At 42.7% G+C, this 27006-nt stretch overlaps 1 protein-coding gene across 5 annotated transcripts in view; it reads right to left on the bottom strand.

Annotated features, from left to right (window-relative positions):
* Positions 1 to 27006, bottom strand: part of ESR1 (estrogen receptor 1) — a 380605-nt gene that overhangs the window by 245348 nt on the left and 108251 nt on the right. For 3 of the 5 annotated variants that reach the window (XM_047860318.1, XM_047860317.1, XM_047860320.1), the window contains exon 2: positions 23732 to 24253. In XM_047860318.1, coding sequence (XP_047716274.1) covers positions 23732 to 24183 — 452 coding nt within the window. In that variant the 5' untranslated portion in view covers positions 24184 to 24253. Of the gene's footprint in view, positions 1 to 23731; positions 24254 to 26308; positions 26453 to 27006 lie in introns of those variants that run through there. The other 2 variants (XM_047860319.1, XM_047860321.1) reach the window with 2 other exon arrangements.

The raw sequence follows: 27006 nt of genomic DNA, 5'->3' as shown, positions 1-27006 counted from the left end.
TAAGAGGTGTAGTTGAATCTGTTACAATAATAGAATGCTGTATCAAGATGAGAAGCCAATTTTTGATGCCTGTGTGTGTACCAACACACATAGCATCTGAGAGCGGGTTCCTGTGTACTTCTCTCTGCTTTAAATATAAATATGAATATGAATGAGCATACATTACTAGTGGTTTGTGCCTAAGATCAGAATTTACCTGTAGGTATTCCCACTATCTATGAAAATTTGGATTTTAATATAATCTCTACTTATTTTCCATGGCAGTAAATAAATATTCTTTTACAAAATGGACAAGTTGATCTAAAATGGTAGAGTCTGGAAAGGAAAAATCCTCAGTCTTATTTTTAGAAAAGCTCAAGTTAACGGAGTCCTGGGCTAGGTTTGGGTAACCCATTAAGCCATGTCATAGGTATTTTCTGGGCAAGTGTCTTAAGCAATTTGGAAGTATTTTAAGCAAGCTACAAATTATTTTCTGGATGACAAAAATAGGTCCTTCCAACTTTTGGAAATCAAAGACTCTAGTCCCTTGACGCTGTTCCTCTGAAAACTTCACCTCTTGCCTCATGTTATTCATTTAATGAGTGTAATTTTTGTTTGTATTTATTGTGTCTTCTAGTTAATAATCAGAGGCAGCTGATATTCTTCCCTACAAGCTAAAAAAAGAAAAGTTCTTCCAAAAAATGACTGGTGATACATATAGTTCAAGGCAGCTCCAGGAAATGAGTGAGGGAGAGAGTTGTAGCTGCCATCTCAGCTTCTGTCCCAAGTTCAAACCACACCCTGGATTCTGGAAGACCAGCACAACCTTACTCATTAGAGCAAGATAAGAGGAGCCTGGGGAAAAGGCAAGCAAAGTTTCACACTACAGCAATGGCTGTGGCCGCACTACTTTTAGTGCCTTACGTGTAATGAATTACCTTAGCCCTCAAACTACCACAAGCAGTACTATTATAACTGCAGTTGTTTTAGGAATGAGGTGACCAAGGTACAGAGAGATCAGGTAACTCAGCAAAGTCATATACAGTCAGGCAACAGTGGAGTCAAAGAATCAGGCAGCCTGATCCCAGAGCCTGGACTCCCACCAGAGAATGGAATCCTTGGCAACTCCACCCAAAGGCAGCAAGAGCCAAGGACAGAATGTGTCACATGCTCTGGGAACAAAATCATTACCTCAGATATCATCCCTAATCTCATAAGTAATAATCCCACTTGAAATTGCCCACAATTATGTATTACAATGCCAATAATCCTTTTTTAAGGGAAAAAAGTTAATTCAATTTTTAGTAAAAGGTTGAGAATTCCATTGAGTTCCATGAAAACAGAGTTAATGGAGCTGATAGCCATACAAGAGAATAGTGTGGTGAAAGTTTGAATATTTCCTTAACATATTACAGAAAATACTTATTTTAACTCATAAACAAATGAAAAACAATGTGTTGTTAATGTTTCATATGTAAGAGTTCTGAAATTCTTTATGCACAAAGAACATTAACATTTCACCATTCAAAATGTAAGGCTCTCTCTAAAATGTCAAGAGGTTTTCCCACTCACTTAAGAAAAATATCGTCACCCCCAAATACAAGCAAGTGTTGATTTTCCACACTAATAGGAAACAAGAATAGCCTGGCATAAAGTTCCCTAAAACCCCCATTTAGTCAATATCTTTTTATCTGTTCTCTGTTACTAATGTGTAACCAAATGACCTGATTTGAGTTTCCTCACCTCTCCTTTTTCTATTCACACCAACCTGTTGCAAGTGCTAATGAACGGTGAGGACATGAAGCCCAAAGTGAGATGCAAGAAACAGGGATAACACAAAGGAGGGAAGTCAAGAGAGAGCTGTGGTTTGACACCACACCTTCTAGAAACAAGTCTGATTTCCAGCCTAATTTCCACAGAAAATGTGACATATGTTACGGTAACAATTACCTACGCATACACAGTAATACTATTCATTCATTCATTCAACAGCTTTGCAGAAGCATCCATTTAATGCCAACCAGGGAGTGTACTAGGACAAAGGACAGCTACAAAAGGAGGAGGGGAGAGAGGAGGAGCACCACGAAGAGAGGGAAACAGAAGAAGACGAGAATAGCCTCTGCCCTTGGAAAGCAGATTAAGCAAGGAAACAGACTTGGGCCTCTGGGAAAAGGCCCTACAAGCCCAGAACTCCAAATACCAAAAACAGTCCTGTCCAACACTGGCCTCTGGTCGCCTTTGGAGTGGGATCCATAAATCATTCCATTTATGATTCTATCCAAGAGATAGGAACAATATGTCATCACATAAAAAGTCCGCACAAACAGGTCCAGAGTTGCAAATGGAAATTTTTACGTACAAAAATCATTTGAGGAATCTGCATGTCATTAAAGATCACGTTGAGACAAATATAATACACTTCAGGAAAATAAGGAAGTGTTAAAAAAGAAAACCACAGGCCCGAAATGGCATCACTTAGGTTAAAGCCTCGAGTCTGTAAACCAGGGCTTAAATATCTGACCTAACTGCATCTTCAACCTCTCCTAAACCTAAGTCCTAACCTATCAAGGGATTTTCTGATAAGCACCAATTAGGTACTCTGTCTCAAAGGAAGATGAGGTAATCTGCATAACAAGACCCCCTGCATGCCCTTTAAGAGGAGATCTTACCTGAAACAATCGCTCCTTTTCTTTGCTTATAACTCTTGCCCCACCCTCCTTCCTAGAAAACCTTTCATTTTGTACGTCTGGGGAGCATCCCTCTCTTTGCTAGAAGAGGTACACACAGCCTGATTCATGAACCATTTAATAAAGCCAACTTAATCTTCAAATATACTCGGTTGAATTTTGTTTTTTAACAAGAGGCAGAGTACTGTGGTAGAAAAGTTCTAGACTGAGTCAGAATTCCTGGGTTCTAGACAAAAGGCTGCCAATCACAGCTGCATGGCTGAAGCAGGTCACCCAACCTCTCTGGTTTCAGCTGCTTCTCTAGAAAATAAGAAACCCCAACTACGTTTTCTAAATTCCTTTCCAGCTCTCTGATTGTATGACCGTGATTCTGCCCTGCGCCTCTGACCAACATCCATCTGTAGCCAACTAGAATTTCTTCAATGGATCCCATTAGTGCACAAACCACTTAACAAAACTCTTTCCCAAGAGTCATCAAATGTGTACAGAAGAGTTGGGGAGAGGGGGTAGCACCGCATTTCGGTCTGCTCAGCACTCCCTCCTGAGACGGATCAAAAATGACAAACACCTACCCCATCACAGGGAGCTGTCAGTGTTGGCCATCGTGCTTCGAACCGCTACCATGATTTACCCAGAAAGAAGTCACTTCTCTAATATGGAGACATGAGAAATAGGAGGAAAAAGAAAAAACTGGGGGGGAAGGACAACAAGAAATGCAGAGACAAATAAAAGAGGGAAAACAGCTCTGTATATTTCACATTTTCTTAGTTCATTAAACTCCATCAACAATGCTTCAAGTGGCATTAGAATAGAAAAAAAACTCAGCTGAGATATCAAAGGCAGCATAATCCATCTGCTGTGGCCCTGCCCGGACTAGCAGGCATTTCTGGAAAGAGTTCCAAAGCAAATGAATGATTCTGGAATGAGAGACAATTTAGATATGGTTTAACATGAACAGAGGTTCTTTTGCACGGAATGACTTCATCAAATTCTTAAGCATAATCGGTGACCAGGGTTGTAACCCTTCTGGAAAGGTACTAAGGGCTCTCTTCGATGTGGAAGTGAAAACTGAATCTTCAGGATTACTCTTCGATTTTCCAATCCACCCAAAGCAAGCAAGCTGAAAGAGCCACCCATCCTTTTGCTGATTTCTAAGAAGATACAGTAGATCACTCATGATGTAACAATGACCACGGCTGCAGGTTATATCATCCAGAGACACCAGGAACCTGTGAGATGCACATAGACCCACACACCATACAGATCTCGTGGCAAAAGAAGACCGGGTTGTTGTGTGTGTGTGATATGCCCTTTCAGGGACCACATGTTTCAGGGAGTTCTGATATGCTATTATTATCTCTTTGACTAAGGGTAACATATGCAAGGTGCTCTCTGGAAGCCTCATACGTTTTTGCCATAAGCATCTTTGCCACAAGCATTTTCACCACATAACTCATTCCCCATAAGGACATAACGAAACATGAAAAGTAAGTAACAAGTTAAAAAGACTTTATTGCAAATACAAAATATTTGAGCACACTCAAAATGTACAGTGCAGATTTATACCAACACTGTGCAAATAACTGATTTTATTTTGTGGACTATACCTAAGCACTTGTCTTTAAAGTCTTTTGAAGACTTTTTTTTTTTTTTTTTTTTTGCTTGTTGATTCATCTCATTGCACTTTTTTTTTTTTTTGCTAAAATTCCCTCCTTCGTTAAGAGAGACATCAGTTTCCCAACACAAAGATGCATCTTTGTATAACATTGTGAAAGCCTTCTTCACTACTATTCATTTTTGGCTTATGTCACATGTTCGTTAAGATATTCCAAAACGCTACAGGAAACGTGTGTTCAAAATTCTGCACCACTATATAGACCATAATGAGGTCTGAAATTTATGTAATAAAAAATGAGAGCACTGTGTCAACAGAGACAGGAAACCAGACTGTCGATCAAACCAAACTATCAACCCGTTATTTTTTTTTCTTTTATCTTTTATGGCAAAACTGCTTCACAGCCGATTATGCACTGAAAATGTTTGCAGCCAAAATGCTTGCAGCAAAGATGCTTACAGGGAAAGTACTTAGAACCCTCTGGAACACCTCGGTCCCTTTCTCCAGACTCACCACCTGTTGCTCCTTTGCCCACCTTCCGGCAACAAATATGTGCCAATTACTTCCCCACCTGCCATACCTTTGCTCCCGTCACACCTTTGCTCACATTGTTTCCTACCAAGAATACCCTTACCCAGCCTGGTGAGCCTAAAGAAATCCTAATAGTATCCAGACTCAGCCTCTCCATTCTGCTACTTCTGTACATCATGCCCACATCTTCTCAGCCCTCCCTAACACTGCGCGGCAATAAATGGTTACACAGGTTGTGTGCCTGTTAGACTATGAAATCCCTGTGAGCAACATCCAATATATAGGAGGCAGCCAATAAATCTTTTGAATATACTTAAATGGAATTCAACTCAGTGAATTATATTCGACTGGTTTCACGATATCCACAAAATAACTAGAAATACCTTAAGAGGTGAGCAAATCAGGCCTGATTATGTGTTCAAGTGCCTGCCCAAACTTCCCACAGACAAGAACAGATCACAGAGAAAAAGAAATATCAAGTTTTGGGGTGCCTGGGTGGCGCAGTCGGTTAAGCGTCCGACTTCAGCCAGGTCACGATCTCGCGGTCCGTGAGTTCGAGCCCCGCGTCAGGCTCTGGGCTGATGGCTCAGAGCCTGGAGCCTGTTTCCGATTCTGTGTCTCCCTCTCTCTCTGCCCCTCCCCCCATTCATGCTCTGTCTCTCTCTGTCCCAAAAATAAATAAACGTTGAAAAAAAAAATTAAAAAAAAAAAAAAAAAGAAATATCAAGTTTGGAAAAGTCGCTTCCGGTTTGCCAGGAACTGGCAGTTTGACCTGAGAATAAATTCTTCATCGTGTAAGTAACTATGCCACTTCTCCTCATTTGAAAATAGGAATAACACTATTTTCTGTAGCTGAAGAATTAATGGCATTGGATAATGTTTGTGAAAAAAAACCCTAAAAATCCTGAAGCCAGATACTGGTGTTAATCTATAAACCTGTTTTAAAGTAAGCACACAGTAGTCTCACAGTAAGTGTACAAGAGTGAAGGGTGTTTTAAGTACTATGCAAACCTTGACCTTCTTTCACATGCTGTATGAAAACTACCAGAAAACCTCATCTGCTCCACCTTCAAAATACCTACCAGTTCAAACTCTTGGCATTTCAAGAAATAGTGCTAATTTTTAAAAATCAATTCGTGTGGTTGTGTTTTTTAAATAGTCATTATCTTTTAGAAATGCATACAGAAATATTTACAAATAAAATATAACTGTCAAAACTGGGTATTGAGTACATGAAGGACCGTTATATTATTCCATTCCTGTAAGTATTTGAAAACGTGCAAAATGAAAACATCAGTTATTCCTCTTTCCAAACCCCCTTTTGGCTCCCCAGCTCATTGAGTAAAAGCCAGAATCCTGACAATGGCCTACAGAGACTCTACTCACTCTGAGCCCCAGAGTCCTCTTGTACTCACCTCCGGCTTCTTACTCTATTCCAATCATCCCGGCCTCTCCCATTTTTACACACCAGGCATGCTCCTGCCTCAGGGCCTTTTCACTGCTGTGATCTCAGCTTGAAATGCTTTTCACTGGGATATCCTTTTGGTACCATTCCCTTCCCTATTTCAAATCTTTGCTTCAGTGTCACCTTCACAATGGAACCTTTACAGGTTTGTCCGATTTTTTTACCGGTCCATTCTCAGTGCCTACAACAGTGCCTGACATACAGTTGTTGGTCAATAAATATTTGTTGAATGAACAAATGAATGAATGAATGAATGAGCAAACTGGGTTAGCCATCCAGTGAACCTAGGTGGAGGTTTCACAACATCATCACAGTGAAGTTAGAGCCTGTCAGCAGGCCGCATTGATCACTTTAAACCAGATGCCAAACAGTGATTTCGATGGTCCAATGTGGTGCCCAGGAAGTGAGCAAAGTACACACACTGATGTTTTCCAGAGCGTGAGACTGAAGGAGTCAGAACACCCACCAGATCCCTGAGCCGATCCCAAACTCCAGCAAGAACTGGCCACCACCATCAACTACCTGATCAACCCGATGGAAACCTGGGCCCGCAGCCATCCCACACCTTCCAGAACATCATGACATTCTCAAAAACCAAACTCAGGCATTACAGACAGGTCGCCAAAGTCCTGCCCTGTTGTCTCGCCACCATGGAGGCCACCATGTGAAGTTTGAACCGCTGACCACCCCCCCGCCCCGTCCCCCATACATCCAGCTGAGAAGAAGGTCAGGGCTGGGGTTCTGGAGTCACAACAACCCTCTAGAACGGATATGCTTGAAAAATTTGCCCATGATTGAACAGAATTTGTTTTTAAAAGGCTTGGTTCATTTGTATAATCAAGAAAACAAAAAAAAAATGTTGTAAACTGGAGTTATATGATTTGAGAGAAATTTTCAAATGATTTTTTTTTAAACAATCTGACCTTGGAAATGGAATTACTAAATGCCGTGACATGAGGACGGGGTGGGGGGAGAAACAGCTGCTCTTTTACTCCTTGGAAACATCAGGGCCTCAGGCTTCCCAGCACGGGCTGGCATGTTATAGCCTCTGCATCTGTAGTTTCCTCTCGTTTCTGGACAGCAGCCTCTAGTGTTGCCTCCAATTAATAGACAGTATCCTCTGGTGGTCTTATCTAGACAGCAGAGTCAGAAGCAACCTGAAATCTCTGGGGATAAGGACTCAGCTTTTCAGTCTCTACCCCACTTCACCTTCGTACAAGACTTGGCCTTGGTCAGAGGAGAATCAACATTACATTATCTTTATTGCCCTTGTAAGTGGTATTTATAACTTTTTATATTTACCTCTGAAGAACTCTTCCTGAATCTTCTGCTATAGTCCTGCAAGGTATAAGCCTGCTCTGAAGCCAAAAACAAACAACCAAACAAGCCAACCTTTGATTCACTACCTTCCCATCCCCAGTACTCTGCCCAAGCCTGGCTCACATCCAGTTGGGACGAAACCACTCAGCTGTTAGCCAGTGGCCTCAGCTGCCACCAGTCAAAGCCACTAGTTTCCTAAGCAGCTGAGAACACTGGAGAAAACCCTTCTAGCCTTGCTCAACTCTTACCTCCAAGCTATGTCTTGGGGTATGACTCTGGGGGTTCTTCGTGGTCCTTGGGTTGGCAGGGAGTAAAAGGAAATATTTCCAAGGACTTGGGAAATTCTCGCTCATATTCCATTCCCTGTGGTCTCACTCAAAAGACTTCAGAGACTTCCCCCCCGCCCAAGAAAACGACACACATACGGCTATCTGAACTACACTCAGAAGATTATTGGAGGATTTCTTATACCACTGACTCAAGCGCACCTCCTTTTTTACCCCACAGCCTGGACTTTTTTGCAATCTCCCTCAAGGGAGATCCCCACGCCACATTCCTTCCCCATAAGCCCCCACCCAGTCTTCCAAGCCACGATGTCCAAGTGCAAGCTCTCTATCCAGTCTACCGCCCCCAAGTGCTGCAACCCAAGGAGTGGAAGAGGGGAAACGCAAATCTGTTTAACGTGTTATCTAGATAGGAGTGGTGCTTTCTCCTTCCAAATCTTTCACACTCGAGAAGAGAGCACTTCAGAGAATAATCTTTCTACACTATTTTCTGAAATCTAATAATGACACAAAAATATAAGAGAATTCCCCCAAGACAACCAAGAAAAGTGTTGTTTCTATAGCACTCACTTTATTACTCAACAAAAGCTACTAATTGGTAGTTCTGGCCACAAGGTCTCTTTTAACCAGACCCTACTTGTTGATTTTCTCCTCATGCAAAATTGTAATCTTGTAATATTAATGTTGGAATGTGTGTCCTTGTATTTCATCTATCTTGTCAGGGGACACAATGAATTCCTATGTGATTCTGTGTTTACTCTAAACCCTATGTCCTTAATTACAATTAATGACAATGGCAAAAATAAGTGTGCAAATTCTGTATCAGCCTGCCTCCTTTCCTGTTAGGGAAAAGACAGGCAGGTATCTGTGTACTTGCTGGAAGGGGAAGCCATAAAAAATAACCTTCAGACTTCAAAAATGAAACACAGTAAACAGTAAGGCAACACCGTTATGCCTGCCAGATTTAACCAATAAAAATTCAAGATGCCCCGTTAAATTGAATTTCAGATAAACAATAAAGAATTTTTTAGTATAATGTCGCATAGGACATGGTTATGCCTAAAACTTTTTGTTATTTATCTGAGACTAAAAATTACCGGCACATCCGATATTTTGTTTGGCAATCTCAAATACAATGCTTTTCAGAGAAGACAACAGAGATCCAAAAATCCAGCAGAAATTATAGAGTTGAGTTCAGGACAGTGGGGAAGGTTAATCATAACAGGCTTAACCATGCTTTTCTCATCAAGAGACAAAAGCCGATTTTAGACAAAATTAGGCAAGCTAAAGGTGCATTAGGTCTTGGGTCAATGGGATATCACATTAAATTAACATTCACCCATTTACTAAAATTACCTAGGAAGTTAAAAGACTAATGTACCTTCTGATTCACACAGCTTAGGTCATTCACAGGTAAGTACTATCTAGCAAAGTCCCGTGAGGCTTGGGGCTTTAATTGATCTTTCTCACTTTCCGTCCTCCTGCTGCTGCTCTCCCTTGCGTAGATCCAATTAGAAAGTTTTAGCCTGGACTCTGAGAAGATTAAAATAATCATCTTCCGAGGAGAAATATTGACTTAGAAAAAGTCGCCACTGACCTAATCATCATTTCTGTGTGTCACATCACCTGTTCATAAGGAGCCACCAGAACATAGATCGCAGGGCAAATGCCTCTCAAAATATCACTGCGGTAGCTGTGTTTTCAACTTCTTAGTGGAGATCATTTTGCTGAGAGCATATTGATGGCACTTTCACAACCGGAAGTAAATACATTTTGATCTACAATTTTTCACGGAACAGAAAAGAAATAAGAAGGGCAACCTGAAAAGTCTATATGGTAAGTTCTATCACCTCAAATTATTTTTCTTCCATACATACAAATGCCACAAAATGTTAATAAAAGCAGATTTAATTTCTACATGATTCTCTTTACACTGTTGTGAATTACAAGATTAATATCTCCTTTTATTTTACCTGACGAGTCTAACCGTTACAGAGCTGTTAAAGTTGATTAACAGTTCAGTAACATTAAAAGAATTGAAAGTGAAAAAAATCTATAGTGTTGTTTAATTATAAATCCTGCCTTGATAAATATAAATTTCTATAGAATAAATGGTGTCAAATGATCTTAGGTTAGTACAGTTACAATCCATCGGCCACACATGCCCTTCTTTAACACATTTATCAGGAACATGAATTATACTTAGGACATATGGTTCCATCAATTGCCATTCTTATTAAACTTACATTTCATTTCCTGGAGCAATATTAAACTACAAAGGGAAACATTTAATAGTGAACAGTATATAACCAACATGGGGCTTACTAATTACCTGCAAAGAAGACGCATGTTTTTCAATACAGGACCGCATTTTAAAAAAATTATATTGTTTTTTTTTAATTTTTTTTTTAACGTTTTTATTTATTTTGGGGACAGAGAGAGACAGAGCATGAACGGGGGAGGGGCAGAGAGAGAGGGAGACACAGAATCGGAAACAGGCTCCAGGCTCCAGGCTCTGAGCCGTCAGCCCAGAGCCCGACGCAGGGCTCGAACTCCCGGACCGCGAGATCGTGACCTGGCTGAAGTCGGACGCTTAACCGACTGCGCCACCCAGGCGCCCCTAAAAAAATTATATTGTAACCTGGCTGCTGGGTCAAGCACAGACTGAGCTATTTCTTTTTTAATTTTGCCAATACTAAGGTGAAATATCTATTATGAAATAATGCAAGTTCCATTTTCACATTTGTAATTGTGAAATAAAAATAGTGCCCAACTGCCTTAGAAATCTGAAAAGAGTCAATAAAAGTCTCTAGAGAAATCTAGTCATTCCTGTCAAGTCCTGAAAAAAGAAAAAAGAAAACAAGAAAGGCACTCTTCAATCACTAAGTAAATAAGATACAGTTATTAGAACCCAGAGGACATGATCTAAATGTAAGGACAGGTAGTAAGTTTCTACTAGGGTCTTGAAACCAAAGTGCCAAACCAAGGGGCACCTGGTGGCTCAGTTAGTTAAGCGTCCAACTCTTGATCTCAGTTCAAGTCATGATCTCAGGGTCCTGAGTTCAAGCCCTATGTTGGGCTCCACACTAGATGTGAAGCCTACTTAAAAAACAAAACAAGCAAACAAACAAAAAACACTGAAGTGGCAAACCAGGATCATAAATTCTCCCTCGGACCATATGCCAATTAAACAGACGGCCTATCCAGAGAGGCAGGGCTGGTACACTCACTTTTACCATCATTACAGTTGTGCAGCGATCACTATCAGGCATTCCTCCATTCCACTCTGCTTAAGCTTCCGCTCTCCATGCTAGCACCGCAACAATGTCCTCAGTGAATGGAGGCTGGTCACACCTCCATGTGTCAAGTATGAAGTCACTGGCTGGAGGCAACATGGGTTCTCTGACCCCCCTAGCAACATGGGTTGGTTCTCTGCCCACACTGATATTTTGGGGGAGCCCCTTCACCTCTCTAGATTTTAATCACTTTGCCTGGAAAATAAAGAGGTAGGAACACATCATGCGTAAGGTCCCTCCTAGGTTTAAAATACTGTAATTTCATGAATTTTTCTGTGTAAAGAGAGGATTGAACCAAATGAATGCTATATTTCTGTCCAGATTTAAAATTCTTTGGTGAGTTTCACATACAGAAAAAAGCATTAGATTCTGATCAGGAATTCTGTGTAGGATTTTGTTCAATGGCTCCTTCTGATACTAGAAAGGAAAACCATCCCCCTACTTAATGGAAAAAATGTTGAAACATGCTTTTAGCAAATATCATAAAAACATTCATTTCCCAGAAAACTAAAAGAAGCAACCTGGAGACATAACCTAAGATTAAAGCACTGTCACAACTAACTATAAAAATATTGCAAAGAATTAACAAGCCAACTGCCAAGCAAACCAGTCAGCGACAGAAGACATCCTATCAATTTTTCTGCGTATACTCTAGTGGGTAAAACTTAAGCTCCAAAGTCCAGCTTTTAGACTTAGAGTCCCTGATCTTCCATTACTGAATTATGACTGGCTGTGTGACTTGGGCAGGTCACCTCCCCTCTCTCGGTCTTAGTTTTGTTATCCGTAAACTAAGAATAATAATAGTACCAGCATCTTGTGGTTGGAATAAGAATACCAACGCGATCTTCCATGTAAGGCTTTCAGCAAGGTCCCCGGTGCACTATGCTCAAAAGAAACTAGCAATGGCTATTATTCAACTTATTTCTCTGATTCTTACCAACTTAGCTTTATTTGCTGAATTCAACAATTTGGCTCTGTAAATTACTGAGCAGTTATTCTGTCAAAGGAACTGGGCTGGAAACATAGGAAAGATCTGGCAGTAGGACCCAGCATCTCTTTACAGCCTCACCTGCCCTTCTCTGCCTGGCTAAATCCTCTTTCCAGTAAATCTTTTCGACCTCTGCATTCACCGATGGGGGCTGTGCATCGGGTGAAGGGCCCCTCCACAGTCTACTGGTGTCTTCTCTGTGACGATTCTTATTCCACTGTTTTTTTAACTGTTTACACATTCATCAATCTCCCTCTTTCAGTCTATAAGCAACTTGACAACAGATTTGGCATCCAATATCTACATGGAGGTCAGTACCTGATCAACATTTAATAAAGTTTGCCAGAAAAAAAAAGATTGCCGAGTGAATATATCCATTAATAAATAAATTCTATGACATTACTTTAACCTATAAAATTAATAAAATCCACAGACAAATTTAGCTACAGCCATAATGAAAGGCATCCTGTGTGGGAATTTCCATTGTAGATGTACCAAAAAAATTTTTTTAAAAAGGTGCTATGTGCACCATGAACATCTGAGAGAATGCCAGGTGGAAAACCCAGCTGGTAGGGGCAACGTTTGAGCTGAACCTTGACTCCTGGTCTAACAGAGATGGGACCAGACGAAAGAAAGGTACACACTAGAGATGGAAATAACTGTGAAGCAGTGGGAAGGGCCATTTAAATATGGTTTTGAACAGGAGCTTCGTGGATGAGAGGAGATTAGTCAGAATCAAATTACAAGGGCTTTGAATGGGGTTTGCACGTGTTCTGCGACGAGTGAGAAGCCACAGGAGGGTTTTGAGCAGAGGAAGGATCAAATCAAGTATATACTTTGGGTAGTAAGCTGAGGTAGCAAATTGAAAAATCAGAGTGTGAAAGCTCGAAAGCTGAAAAGCCAATAGGGAACTTATGGCAGCAATAACAGAGAGCCGGCCACGTGTGGAAAATGAGAGAATGACATGAGAAACATCTGAGAAGAAACTTCTTGTCTGTGTGTTTTCAGATGTTATAAATGACTGGGACTGCGCTTCTGGGACCTACAGCTGTTGGATACAGAAAGGCTAGAACAAGTGAGCACTTCTCCAAGTTACCTGATCACTTCGCTAGCCATTTCCCAAGGTCAAACACAGACTTCGTAGAAAAGCAACTCTGGTTTCATCGGTCACAGCTGCTGAGCACCAGAAGCAAAGAACAAGGAACCAGAAAGCCCCACACCGTGTGGGGCCTGGAACTGGCACAGAAAGTCAAGTCGTGTGGGCACTCAAGGAGACTCCAGTTTGCTGCTAATCCAAGGAGTCGCACTGAAACACGTGCTGAGATTTCAAGGACTTGCTTTTAGCTGATGACTCTTGGCAGTCACATGAGGAAACGGCAGCCATGAGAACTGGACAGCGTGGGGAAGCCTCACCAAACTGCACCCTGGGCCTTCACGTCCCGCTGGAGCACCTGGATACCACCCATATCCCTTATTGATAAGTGAGTTTTCTCAAACGCAAAGGGGGGGGGGGAGGGAGTGAAGGAAGGAAGCATTAAAAACTGCACACATTCTGGGGCACCTGGGTGGCTCAGTCGGTTAAGCATCCAACTTTGGCTCAGGTCATCATCTCGCAGTTTCTGGGTTCGAGCCCCACGTGGGGCTCTGTGCCGACAGTTCAGAGCCTGGAGCCTGCTTCAGACTCTCTGTCTCCCTCTCTCTCTGCCCCTCCTCTGCTTATGCTTTGTCTCTCTCTCAAAAAATAAGTAACAAAACATTTAAAAAAATTTTTAATTAAAAAAAAATTGCACACATTCTATTTGCCAAAAACATTCTGCCAAATACTTCATGACAGAGTACACGAAGGGAGCTTTAAGTAAGTCCTCCACGTCAAAGCCTCCAGGGAACTTTCCAAACATGCAACTGGAAATTTGGTGCAATGCATGAACTGTACTGATATTTAGGGGTTTCAGGTTGCATAAACCATGCTGGAGTCTCGTGTATGGCAACTCTCCGAAGAGTTAAAGCAAAGAGGACCCTGGCAGGGGTGGGGTTGGGGGCGGGGAGGTCTAAGGGTTTCAATTACTGTCAATTATCTAAACCCTCAACACAACCCTACATCACGAAGGCTCCTGGGCACAGGTGTGTGCGCGTTTCCTAATTTCATCACATCCTGCGGCAAAAGTCTACCGCCTCGTATTCCTCAATTTCCCCGCTTTGCATCCGGTCAGCACCCGACGCACCTGCCTACCTCAAATCTTATTTTGGAAAGGCGATGAGTAGAAATTAATGTCACGGTCACTCTTCTCCCTCAGCACCTCTTTTCACCCTCTGCTTCTGAGACCCATGTGGCTGGATGAACCGAAGACTAGGAAATCGGGCAGACCTGGCTTTCGACGGTCCCCCACAGGGCCAACACGGCAAAACCACCGGGGTGATTCTGAAATCATCCTTGACCCCAACGTGCAGCCACGGTTGAAAATGCACTTTCGCAGACACGCCATAATGTTCACCTCCGTCCCTCTCCCTTCTCCGTGTCCCTGTTTTCCAAATCACAGACAAATGCCTTCCTTGCCCTCTGTACGCCATAGCCTCTCCACAAACTGCTTACCACATTCTCAACCACTTCCCTCTCTGGGACTGGTCCAGCCCACAGTGCCTAATGCCCCTCACTTTTTTTATTGATATACTTATTTTTACTCATTTGGAGTTTATTACAATTGCTTTGTTTTGTTTTTCTAGAATGCCACCTGGCATATACTAAGCATTCCAAGAAATATTAGCTTCCTGCTTCCTTTAGGTTGAGAGAATTTAGCTTCTAATCACAATAGGGTATTAAAGTTTGTCCCTTGAAGGCAAAATAAACAAACATAGGGAAGTCACAAACATTCCAGAGTCTTAAAGAGCCCTCATAGTCACCTTCTTCGGGGTAAAGGTGCCAACTGTCTTCTCAAGCAGTCATAAAAATAATGACTTGCTATGTGCCAGGCATGTTTTCAAACTTCTATGAACTTGTTTAATCCCCACAACAACCGAAAGAGATAGGTCCTATTTTGACTGGCATTTTACAAGTGAGTAAACTGAGGCACGCTTGAACCGGAGATTACAGCTAGGCAGGAGCCAAGCCAGAAACATAAGCTGCCGGCCTCCCAAATCTGTACTGAAATCACTCTACCGCATAGTAGCAAGTCTCATTATTTGCGGTAGTGGTGACTTTAAAGTTTCCATGAACAGTAAATCAGTGAATTCTAACCCACTGCTCCAAGGGGAAATATGGGATTAGGTTCTTGCAAGCCTCTGATCATAACATTCCCATCAACCAATTAATACATAGCCTCATTTCATGTGTGTTTCTGTTTAAAGATATCATATTTAACACGTATTGGTGATTCATTAACATTGAATTCACAGCCAACAGCACTATAACTCATGCTCAAAGTTTACCTAACACACTCATTTTCTCTACATCAGACACATCACAGCCTTCTTGCACTTAGGAACATTAGACAGCATTCCAGCATTAGGCTTGGGGGTCCTTTTAAACAGCAAAGTCACCAACAGAGAGCACAAAAATGCCAAAAAAAAAAAAAAAAAAAGCGTGGCACTGCATGGACCCACACAGGACACTTGTTCACAGTAGGAGAGCTGACACAAGAAGGCAGTGTGTCGCCTTGTTTGACCTCAGCTGGGAACATGCATGTCAGATGACTCAAATTTTTCCCCACTCTGCACATGTCTGCGAATGCCCGAGAAAGTGCCATGAGTACTGATTTGGGGGTTATAAATAAATTTTAGCAAGTAGGCAAATTCAAAAATATGGAATCCCCGAATAATGAGAATCAACTGTACTTGGAACATCCCTCGGACTCCTTTCTACTTTTATTCCTGAGGGAGAGGGATTCACAAACTCCCCGCACTCCTCCAATCACGTCTAAAGACCCCCTCCTGAATGGCCATTCTTCCAGTAAGGGACATGAACGAATCCGTGTAACTGATGTTTGCTGCCTACCAGCAGCCATCCACTCAGCTAAAAGCTTCTCAGGACTTCCAAGTGCCACGCACGTTGCTAAGAGCTGAGACGAATGTATTGAATAAGATACATCTCTGGACCAGTGCTCAGGGATTCCTCCTATTAGAAATCAAACAGATTTCCAAAGGTCCCACGGGGTTTTCAGAGAGATAAAGAAAATAATTTCTCCAGGTAAGTAAATTGTATCTTGTACTCAGAAGGTACATCCTTTCTTTCTGAATTGCTTGAAATATTCTTGCAGAAATAAATGTAATCATTTGTAAGCTCTTCTAAAAAAGGGCAGAAAACGTAAAGTTAACAGAAGGGACCCTTAAAATCAATTATGTTTCTGGCAATGTCGTATTGCAAAAATTTCACAAAAGCAAAAAACAACAACAAAACAAAAAAAACACATCAATGAAAATACTTTAGTGATATAAGTAAAATGAATCATGGGTGCACCTGACTTCAAAAAGGAGTGTTTTTGTTGACAGAATGAAAAGTTCCAGTGAGCTTTAAATGACTTGTGTAAATTCACATGGATCTAGAACTTTGAGAGAGACAGCGGCCAAGGCTGCCCTTCAGTTATCTCCATACAAACACACATGCAGAAGACTGGCCCTCAGGCTCCCCCCATCCACACACCTACTGTGCACTAAAACTGATATGTGAACTGCTAGGAATACAAAAATGTGTTTTATTTCATCTGTGCCACTGATGAACTATACACGTGAGACAAGGTAACCAAATGAATGAATAAATGAGTGAACTGTCAAAGCAATCCCACTTACGTGAAAATTTCTTTCTGATTTTGTTTTGTTTTGTTTTGTTTTTAATTTCTATCCTGAGAGACAAGAAAAAAATTGTTTTTAAAGCTTTTCCTGTAGTTAATGCTATTCTGGGTTATTCTTATAACAGTGGCTTTCCCGTGCTAGGTAGGAACTCTGTTGAGCCCCGTTCCAAACTTCATTAAAATAACAGATGAAACAGGTCAATAAAGAAATAAACCAGAATAGGTGGAAGAAAAAAAATCTGGGAATATGCAGAGGGAGCAACTAAAACAGAAAAAGAAAGAAGAAAGAAAAAGAAAGAAGAAAGAAAAAGAAAGAAAGAAGAAAGAGAAAGAAAGAAAGAAAGAAAGAAAGAAAGAAAGAAAGAAAGAAAGAAAACTAACTTGATAGGGGGAAAGAAGCCAAAAAGTTTAAAGAGCATTAGAAAATAAAGCAAAGAAAGGAGAAACTATGAGAACGGATTACTTAAAAAATCAGCAGAAAACAGAGGAAGTATGCCAATGCAAAAATTACTATTTCTAACAGCATTTAGTTGCAGGGAAATTAAAAGAAAATTGTCTTTTACCTCCAGGATCTTAGGGGAAAAAAATCCCAAGTCTTTCTATGAGAAAAGTGAGTCAAGTTGCCAAGAAAACTGCCCAGGAAGTGGTGCCTGGCACACCCACATCGGCGGCTGGGGCCCTACACAAGCTGCTGTTTGGCAACTGGCAGAAGGAGCCCCCCAGCTGGAGGAGGACGCAGGCTGGGAATGGCAGCAGGGGGCTTTGGGACCAGACCCCTCTGGAGCTCTGAGCCGGAGGTGAGAATCTGAGCGTTAAAATGCGAGGCCATTCTCTCCCTCCCTGAAACTGACAACACTTGGGGAACTGTCTAAAAGAAGAGCCCTGGGGCGCCTGGGTGGCTCAGTCTTAAGCGTCCCACGGCTCAGGTCACGATCTCACGGTTTGTGGGTTTGAGCCCCGCGGCGGGCTCTGTGCTGACAGCTCGGAGCCTGGAGCCTGCTTCGGATTCTGTGTCTCCCCCTCTCTCTGCCTCTCCCCTGCTCGTGCTCTGTCTGTCTCTCTCTCTCTCAAAAATAACTAAACATTACCAAAAAATAAGGAATAAAAAAAATAAAAAAGAAGAGCCCCATCCGAGTTTATCCAGGGCTTATTTGGAAATATCTAGTCCTGAACGTTTCTTAATGAGCTTTATTAGCTTTAAGTGAACTTCTATTTTTCCCAAGGTGTAATTCACAGAAAGTAGAAAATTACAAGACAAAGTAGCCTACTATCTCATCAATGAGCACACAATTAAAATAGATGTGGCAGCAGACTAAGGACCCAATTCTGTCCCTCGAAAAAGTGCAGAGGGAAAACCAAAAAAAAAAAAAATCCAGGCTTGTTTGGAGATTTCTTTTCAAATTTTCTGCATAGTAGTCATAAGTACTTATTAGCTTTATGGTATTCATATAATTGATAATATCATCATTGAAATATTGACTATTTACTTAAATTATAACCACCCCAAAATAAGTGAAGTACATTACAAGAATTTGATTTCAGCGTGGGATAAACCTCTCCAGGCTATGAAACAGACATCTAGAACGGCTGCCTACCCCAGCTAACACCAGAACTTCACTGCCACTGTCACTGCCTTCTCATCCTCACCACCCCCAGTACCACCCGCAACATTATCTCTTCAGCACAGCACCACATCACTTACAAGTGGCAGTCACACCGTTTCTTATTTGACCCAGCTTCTTGAAATTATTTACCTTCTTAAACTACATCCAATTTCGTCAGCTGGGACCAAAAGAGTTGTCTTTCTACCTTTCATATTCTTAACAGGGTCTAAACATATACATATAATCGAAAGTGTTGCTGATTAATGCAGAGCCTCCCTCAAAATTCCTAACAATATTCTCCGAGGTGCAAAACTCAGCAAGTATGGTTTCTTTCCTCATGAGATCAAGAATATCATAAAGGGGCTTCACCTCCAGCCCATTCAATTCTCCGGATTTCAGAGTGCAGCAGGAGCGTCGCGTTTTAGGGGTGGAGCAGGGAACAGCTCAAACACACCTTTTCAAAAAATGGCATTATCTGTCAATGCACTGGCAATGCTTAAAATATAAAACTACTTGATGGCTTTGACAGGCTGCCTCCTTTCTATGACATCTCTCACACTTTCACTTTGGTCGGTCTGTGTTCAAGTGTCTGCATTTTGGGGATTTATAAAGCATCTTTCTCTGGAGTGTGCGTCTTGGTGCTAAACAGTTGTGGCCGTTCTATGCTTTCCTTCTTCAAAAAGCAAACAGTGTCTTGGAATGAAGCTAAATGACTAATTTGTCCTGTCCATTCAATGTATCCTGGAAAAGAGAGGAACACATTTAGCATGCAGTTCCTTGTGCCGGGTTCTTCTAAAGTTACATTAAAAATAATACTAATGTCGCAAGGAGGAGTCAGATGTATTAGTTTTGTGCTGACTAGGTGTTTTAGAAAAAAATATAATTATAATTATAATTCATGTCTTTCCTTGTGTAAAACTATTTTCACATAATCAGGGTTTTGACTTTTTAAAATGTATCTATAAACAAACGTTATTTATGAGAAGCCTGGCTGCAAACAAATATTGCGGATGGTGATAAAGATTTTATTTAAATTTGACTTCCACAGAAAAATTATCTCACATTAGCATTAATTTATATTTGCAGTGCAACTCCTGACCACTTAAATTTGTCCTTTCCTACTATCTTTTAGCTTGCAAAAGCACCAGAATGAATATTACTGGGTGAAAGAAATAATACAATAATACAATATTGATAGTGATAGTTTATGCACTGCTTTCATATATATTATCCCACCTGACAAAATTATTAATATCTTATCATTAACAGAAAGTTTGCCATCTTGTATAGTTTTTCCTGATATGTATGTTTCCCGCCACTGTTTTCTTGCCCCCTGCCCCCTTCTTTTATAGTCTTAAAACAATAGGAAACCAAAATGCTAAACCGGGATCTTCCCAAATCCTGAATGTCCCATCTGAAATATATATACTCACAAAAGCCATCCAAGGATCCAAATTAACTGAGTGCGAGAAAGCAGATTAGAATAAGTGGCAATTATCTCTCAGAGGCTTTCTACCAAACAGGTACAAGCCACATGGAGTAGGTGAAAATGAAATGGGGATTCAAGATGTGATTCTGCTTTCAACCTAAAATCCACTCATTCTCGAGGCAGTATGTGGCTCCTTCAACTATTCTTAGACCAGCGCAAAATGTCAGGTAAACAGTAACAACTTAAATGAATAAAATGAGAACAGATATAAAGGGTCCTAAAATATCACATAAATACAAGGAAAGAATTATTGGAAACTTGAAAATTAGCTCTTCAAATCTCTCCCTAGAAATGAGCTTTATTCGAAGTTGAGAAATAGTTTTAAATGATCACCAAAGTACATACTATTCACTCAAACTATGCACACAGCCAGCATACCAATTACTGGGCATTGACTCTGATGCAAAAAATCAGTGTGTTTGCTAAGTTTTGGGGAAGAAGCGGGGGCAACATTGAGCCTTTAAGAATATTGAGTAGTAAAACTGAAATGAATGCGGAGCACTAAAGACTTAACCTGAATTTTTAAAAACAAGGTGGATATAATTACATTTCACCTTTAGTTTTATTCAAACCTCCTAGATTGTTTGAACACTATAAAGAACTGAGGCTGAGATGACTCCCAGTTGCCTTCACTATGAAATTTCAGGTAAGACACATCTTGCAAAGTCACAGCTCTGCCTGTTTACAAATATATTCCCTCTCAACAGTTGGTTGGGACGCGTGACCATCTTTCTCACAGTATTGTATGCCCAGGGCAGTTTTATCTGTTACATTCCTCTATAGATCGATACGGCTGCATATTGTGGCCCCTAGAAGAAAGTAACCATAATCTCTTCATGCTAAATGATGTGAACTTCACATAAATTCTCTGAACATCCCAGCGGGACATTCGGCGGGACAATCCACATGACAGCACCATTTTACAAATGGAAAAGTTAAGAATCACAAATAGTAAAGCTTAATCTAACTGACCTGAAGACACCAGCTAACTTCGAGGGGGGGAAATAAAATAAAGACAATTTAAATAGCTTTTTAGTTTGTGTAGCTAAAACGACCAACCACTTACCCTAATTTTTTGTCTCTACTGATGGTAACACGTTAGGCCACTAACTTTCAAACATCCACAGCAAGAAATATTTTACATCATAGTCGGCTCATACAAGCATATATAATTAAAACAAATTTTCCAGAACAAAACCCACCCTTACTAAATATCATGCACTCTGATATCTTCTGTGATATTCTTTTCTATTTTATTCCTTAAGAAAAAATAGTCTGGAATCACTAAACTGATTTCATGATCCCCAAGGTTATGACAAGCAGTTTCAAAACACTGCTTTCAACTCCCAAAACTTTGGAAACTACTGAAGACAAGAGACAGTTTCTACAAAAGCCTGGTCAATTCTTTGTACCCAGAGTTATTCAAACACGAAAACTGAGAGGGTAAAAATATTAAATAACATCTGTCCATTTGAAACAACACCTGCATGAAGTCGTCTCTTCTGCCCTGGTTCCTGAGAGGCAGCATTCAAACCCAGGATGTTATAGGAAATAAACTACAAAGAAAAAAATCATTCTAAAACGGAGTTTCCACATGGAATCCAACGTGTATGAGTTTTTACTTCATTATTAAAGTTCCGTGTCATTTTTTTTTCACTATTCCAAACATATTTGAATATCATCCAATGCAAAAAGTTTAAGATGGGGCATCTCATAGCGATATTATTTGCCACTGGGATGATGAACAATTCTGAATAAAATGTGGTCCCCTCTTTATGTGACCATGCTCACTTTGTAATTAGTAGCAAGGCAGTAAATAATCCACCAAGGAGCAGTCTCATTAGTGCCCATTGAATTCAGTAGGATTAATTTGCAATAAAAGAACTGAAAATTAAATGGGGAGGAAAATAGTTTCTGGAGTCCACCAGAAGGTTATGGAACTCACATCATACCAGTGCCTTCCTTCACACTGAGGAGTTTAAAAGGTTGTGAGAATAAGACTTAATCGTTATATTTTGTTCTAACACTTAAAAAAAAAAAAAAAGGAGATTCTTTCTCTTTCCATTTTAACCCTGAATTAAAACAAGTAAAATTAATTCGAAATATGCCACCTTTTTAAAGTTTTGTTCATTCTTTGTCTTTTAAGTAATAATTCAGTCTGAACCTCTCTGGCTGTGGGATGCTCTAAAGTCCTTTGAGAAGGTTGAAGGATAGGGGGTGTGTTCAGATACCCCAAGAGGATGCCCTTCAGTATCATCTGGGGCCAAACTGTGCCTTCCTCCTGTTTCTTCTGCTATGAATATCTCTGGAAATAGAACACTGAATAGAAAACAGTCTACGGCTTGCAATGCACAAGGGTCCAGGTGAGGGCAGGAGGCCAGTCCAGACACCAGTCTGCAGTCTGTGCCTAACTTAGTACCCAGCCATGTGGGCACCTTGAGGCCTTCCAAACCCACTCCAGAGTCTAGCTGGCCTTGGGTGGCTAGGGCACAGGTGTTCATCAGAGTCACCCACCTAAGTCCTTCCCAGGTCCATCAGAAAGAGAACAGAGAAACTGTCAAAGGGGAATGGGAGAAGGGAGAAAAGTATAATCCTGGGGATGGGGGTGGGGGTGGGGGAGAATAAAGACACAAAACACTGGCCACTTAAGTCACAAATGTGTTACTGCATGTCCTGGAATGCTCACACCCCTTCTACAGACTGAAAGGCACAGAACCCACCTGAGCCCGCAAACCACTGGGGGGGGGGGGGGGGGGGGGGGGGATGCGGCATTTTCTGCCCGGTAGGCCGGAGATATAACTTAGCTAGAAGAGTTATTTCAAAATGCTCTTTGATGCCACATGTTGTAAACTGACAAGACACCTATAAATCGTCGACTGTCAGAAGTCATACGCCAGCAATCTGCTCCAACACTGACCCAGCCGGATAACTCAGAAATCAGAAACTTGTTAAGACTCATTCAATTCTTCTATTGCTCATCTGAGGAGCGCAATTCAATCCAAAAGCCCTGGAACTTGGGATGGAGAGGAAGGGGGAGAAAGTAGGTGCTGGGAATTGCTTGCTAAAACAAACAAAAATCATCGTCACCATAATAGTAGCGTGCATATTTCTAATCCGAAATTCTAGATGAAAGGAAATTTTGCTAGCACATTAAAAAATAATTGCAAATAACAGTAGTAATAAATTAAACTCGGAGTTCCGCTAACCCCAAACACCTCTAGCCTTAAATACCAAAGCAGGACATTGATTGACTAGGGACTCCAAGAGCTTTGCTGGGGTTTTTGTTGTGGGTTTTTTGTTTTGTTTTGTTTTGTTTTTGCTTTGGGGTGTTTCCCCCAACAAATAACTGCCGCTTTATACGATTTTCCAAAATGAGTTAGGAAGCCCACGGGTTTTCCGAGCTGCCTCTTACGCAGATGGTAGGGGGTGGAGAACAGCATTTTCTTTAAGCTGCCAAGCGAGAGAACTTGGCTCTCGAACCAAGATCTACAAACCACCGCCGCCCCCCGACCCGGGTCGGGCCGCGCGTCCCGCAGCCCCTGCGGCCGGGCTGCCCGGTTTCGGCCCCGCAGCCTGCGGCCTCCGGCGAGCTCCCGGCGGCGCGGCCCCCTCCCTCCCTCCCTCCCGACCGCCGGGCGCGCGGCGGGCCACCCCGACGTGGCGCGGCGCGGCGCGGCGCGCGGCGCGGGTACCTGTAGAACGCGGGAGGACCGGCCTCGCGCACGGCGTAGCCGCTCGGCTCGTTCTCCAGGTAATAGGGCACCTGCTGGCCGTGGGGGTGCAGGAAGGGCGAGAGCTGCGGCGGCGGGTGCAGCAGCACCAGCGGGCTCGGAGACACGCTGTTGAGCGGCGGGAAGCCCCCCAGGCCGTTGGCGCCGAACGCCGCCGCCTCGGACCCGGAGCCATAGGCGAGGCCCGACTGGCCGTAGACCGGCGCGGAGGCGGCGGGCGCGGCGTTGAAGTCGTACGCGGCGCCCTCGGGATAGTTGTACACGGCGGGCTTGCTGCCGTCCACGTACACCTCGCCCAGGGGCCGCTCCAGGGGGATCTTGAGCTGCGGGCGGTTCAGGGTCTCCAGCTCGTTCCCTTGGATTTGATGCAGCAGGGCCATTCCAGACGCTTTGGTGTGGAGGGTCATGGTCATGGTCAGTGGCCGTGGGCAAGGCGCACACGGTCTCCCCGCGCGGCAGAGGGCTCAGCAGCCGACCGGCCACCTGGAAGAAGAGCACAGCCCGCGGTTAGAGGCGGCGCAGCGCATGTCCCACCGCGAAGCGAGCTCTGGCCCTGCCCCGGGAGCCGGCCCGTCCCGCGGAGCCCGGCGGCCAGACGCGAGCAAGTGCAGCCCGGCGCGAGCGCGCTCAGCCAACTCCCGGGCTTCGAGTCTCCAACTTTAAGTACCGGTCTCCCGCGCTCGTATGCATCACAAAGGTGCTGGAAGCCGGCCAGGGGCTGTTGCCTTGCACTGACATTGGTTTAAACATCACTCCGGGCAGCAACTCGTTTTGGAGCGAGCCCAAAGAGCAGCTTCCCTGAACTTTACTTTACTTGTCGCTGCGGGTTGGAGGCTAAATTTCACTGCAGGAGGAGGACAGGGCCGGGGGGGGGGGGGGGGGGGGGGGGGGGGGGGGGGGGGACGCAGCGGGATCTCCTAAAGGTGGCCCAGGGAAGACGAGGTTTAAAACAAACTCGCGAGCCTAATCCAGGGGCCGGCTTTCTGTCCGGTGCTGCCTTATGTGCCCCAAGCCAGACTTCGTTCTATCTCTGTTTGTCTCTCTTTCTGTTTGATTCACTCTCCTAGTTGGCTGGAAATATGTAGTGTGTACATAGAATGACCCTGGGGAGGGCCACTCTGTAACTGAGATATGGCAGATAGAATGGGGTGTGCGGTTGCATGTGCAGCCAGCCACAGACAGCTATATTTAGCAGCTGCAGGCACTGAGAGGAGACATCTGGGGGGGGGGGGGGGAAGGGGGACGGAGATTCAAAGGTGTACCTACAGGAAGAGCTGCACTCTGCCATCAGAAGGACAGTGCCAGACCTCAGTTTCCTCATCTGCAGAATTGCCCCAGAGTGGTCTTCTAGCCACGACCTTCTGAGATGCTCCCAGCCTGGCTTGCATGTTTGTGTTGGACCACAGTACTGTACTTGCTCCCATTATGAATTCTCATGTGAACGATGATTCACAAAAACCTCTGGTTAGGCACACATGGGTGTTCGTGTCTTCCACAGGTTATGCAACCAAAACTTCAGAAAGTTGAATATGAAATGTGACCTTTTCATACGAAATGTAACCTCAATTCATTAACCAACTCTTTGGCCACTATGTTACACTGGTGGTCTAACCAACAAATTTTGACATGCAACACTACATTTCTGTTCTTTAGTCCTACAACTGGACCTTTTCCATTCACTTCGGCTAGGCTATGCAGAATCAAATATTCAGATGAAAAAGAAATAGAAAAAAAGTTTGTAACTGAATTAAAATCTAAGCACACACACACACAAACAACATATATATCTGTATACACCACACAAAAGATATGGGTAATATATTGTGCACCCACAATCCTCGGTAATTTATACTTTGTGATAAACTTCTTTTGCCCCAGCCTAATAGACTCTGATACAACTACCTGATATGATCATCAATGCTTTGTTTTAGCTGCTATTCCAAACACCCAACAGAGTACCCAACAAAATGTTCGTGGCACAGATAAATGCCAAGGTTGCTGTTACTAAGAGTAGGTGGTTTTTGTTTTTTGTTTTTTTAAATACTCATAAGTACACATTTTACCTAGTTCTTACAAGAACAGACAGACGATTTTTGGACAATATGAAGATGTAGTTAGTTTAATATGAAGACGAAATTGAGCTTAGCATCAATAGCCATAGATTGTAGGCAAAGAAAGGGTTAAAAACACATTAGGTGAATCACAGATATGTCTCTTTATGGCCAGCAACCATTACTTTCCAAAGCAATTTTTTTACAGATGATTTCGTTTCCATAAATCACACTTCCAGTTTTCAAATGCCTTTTTAAAACACATGCAAAAGCACTTCATAGGGCTCTTAAAAATCAGTACCCACCCAATCATACATAAATTACACAAAGAATCCTACAAGTCCTGGAAGGAAAAGGAGATACACACAGAAACCAACTGAAAGCAGCAAATCCTCATCTCCCTGCTAGGATACAGACACTGGCCAGAAAGGTAAGTTGCTTTCTCAAAATGCTAAAGCTACAAAGACAGAAATCAAAACAACCCTACCCTGCTGGATCAAGAGCGTCTTTCCAGAAATGTTCCATGGGCTTGTGGAAGTCAGGGGCCGAGACAGAGAATGAAGGGAGGAATGCGCTCGCGTGTGCGTGTAGCTCCGTGTGTGAGCGAGGCAGAGCGTGTGTGGATGTGTTTGTGTGTGCAATGGCAGGGATTCGGGAGGCAGCCAGTAGGCAGGGCACTTGGCAGCCCCTCCCGGCAGGCACGGCAGCCCGAGCTGCTGCACCCAGCTGGATGGATGGCAGGGGGGAGTGAGGAGAAGCTTGCTGTCTGCTCCCTGAGAGCAGAGTGGCACAGCCAGGGTCAGCGTTACTGGGGAGAAGCAAAACCCGGGCGCCTTTTGCTCCTCATCCTTGGAGCCCGGAGAGCGCCCCAAGCTTTCTGCTGCCACCCTAAGCAAGAGGGAAAACAGGCTTGCTGTAAATCATAGGCTTATGGCTAAAATAGAATGCCAGTCAAAAGTGTATGGATATCAAGTTTACAAAATGTGACACGGGCGGTTTTTCCTGAAGAATGTAATTTAACAATAAAAGCCTTCTGGAATACGCTCAGATCAAATGCTTTGCTGGCCCCAGCCCCCCCCCCCCCCCACCGCCCCCGCCCCAGCCTCCGAACAGACACACTATTGCCGTGTGCCTCCGATTGCACCAGGAATCCAGACTTTGGAATAAATGTTTTGGCATTCTAGG

The sequence above is a fragment of the Prionailurus viverrinus genome, chromosome B2 (assembly GCF_022837055.1).
Source record: "Prionailurus viverrinus isolate Anna chromosome B2, UM_Priviv_1.0, whole genome shotgun sequence".
Classification (NCBI taxonomy): domain Eukaryota; kingdom Metazoa; phylum Chordata; class Mammalia; order Carnivora; family Felidae; genus Prionailurus; species Prionailurus viverrinus.
Note: the sequence above shows the minus strand (reverse complement) of the source record. Positions and strands in the feature narration are given on the sequence as shown.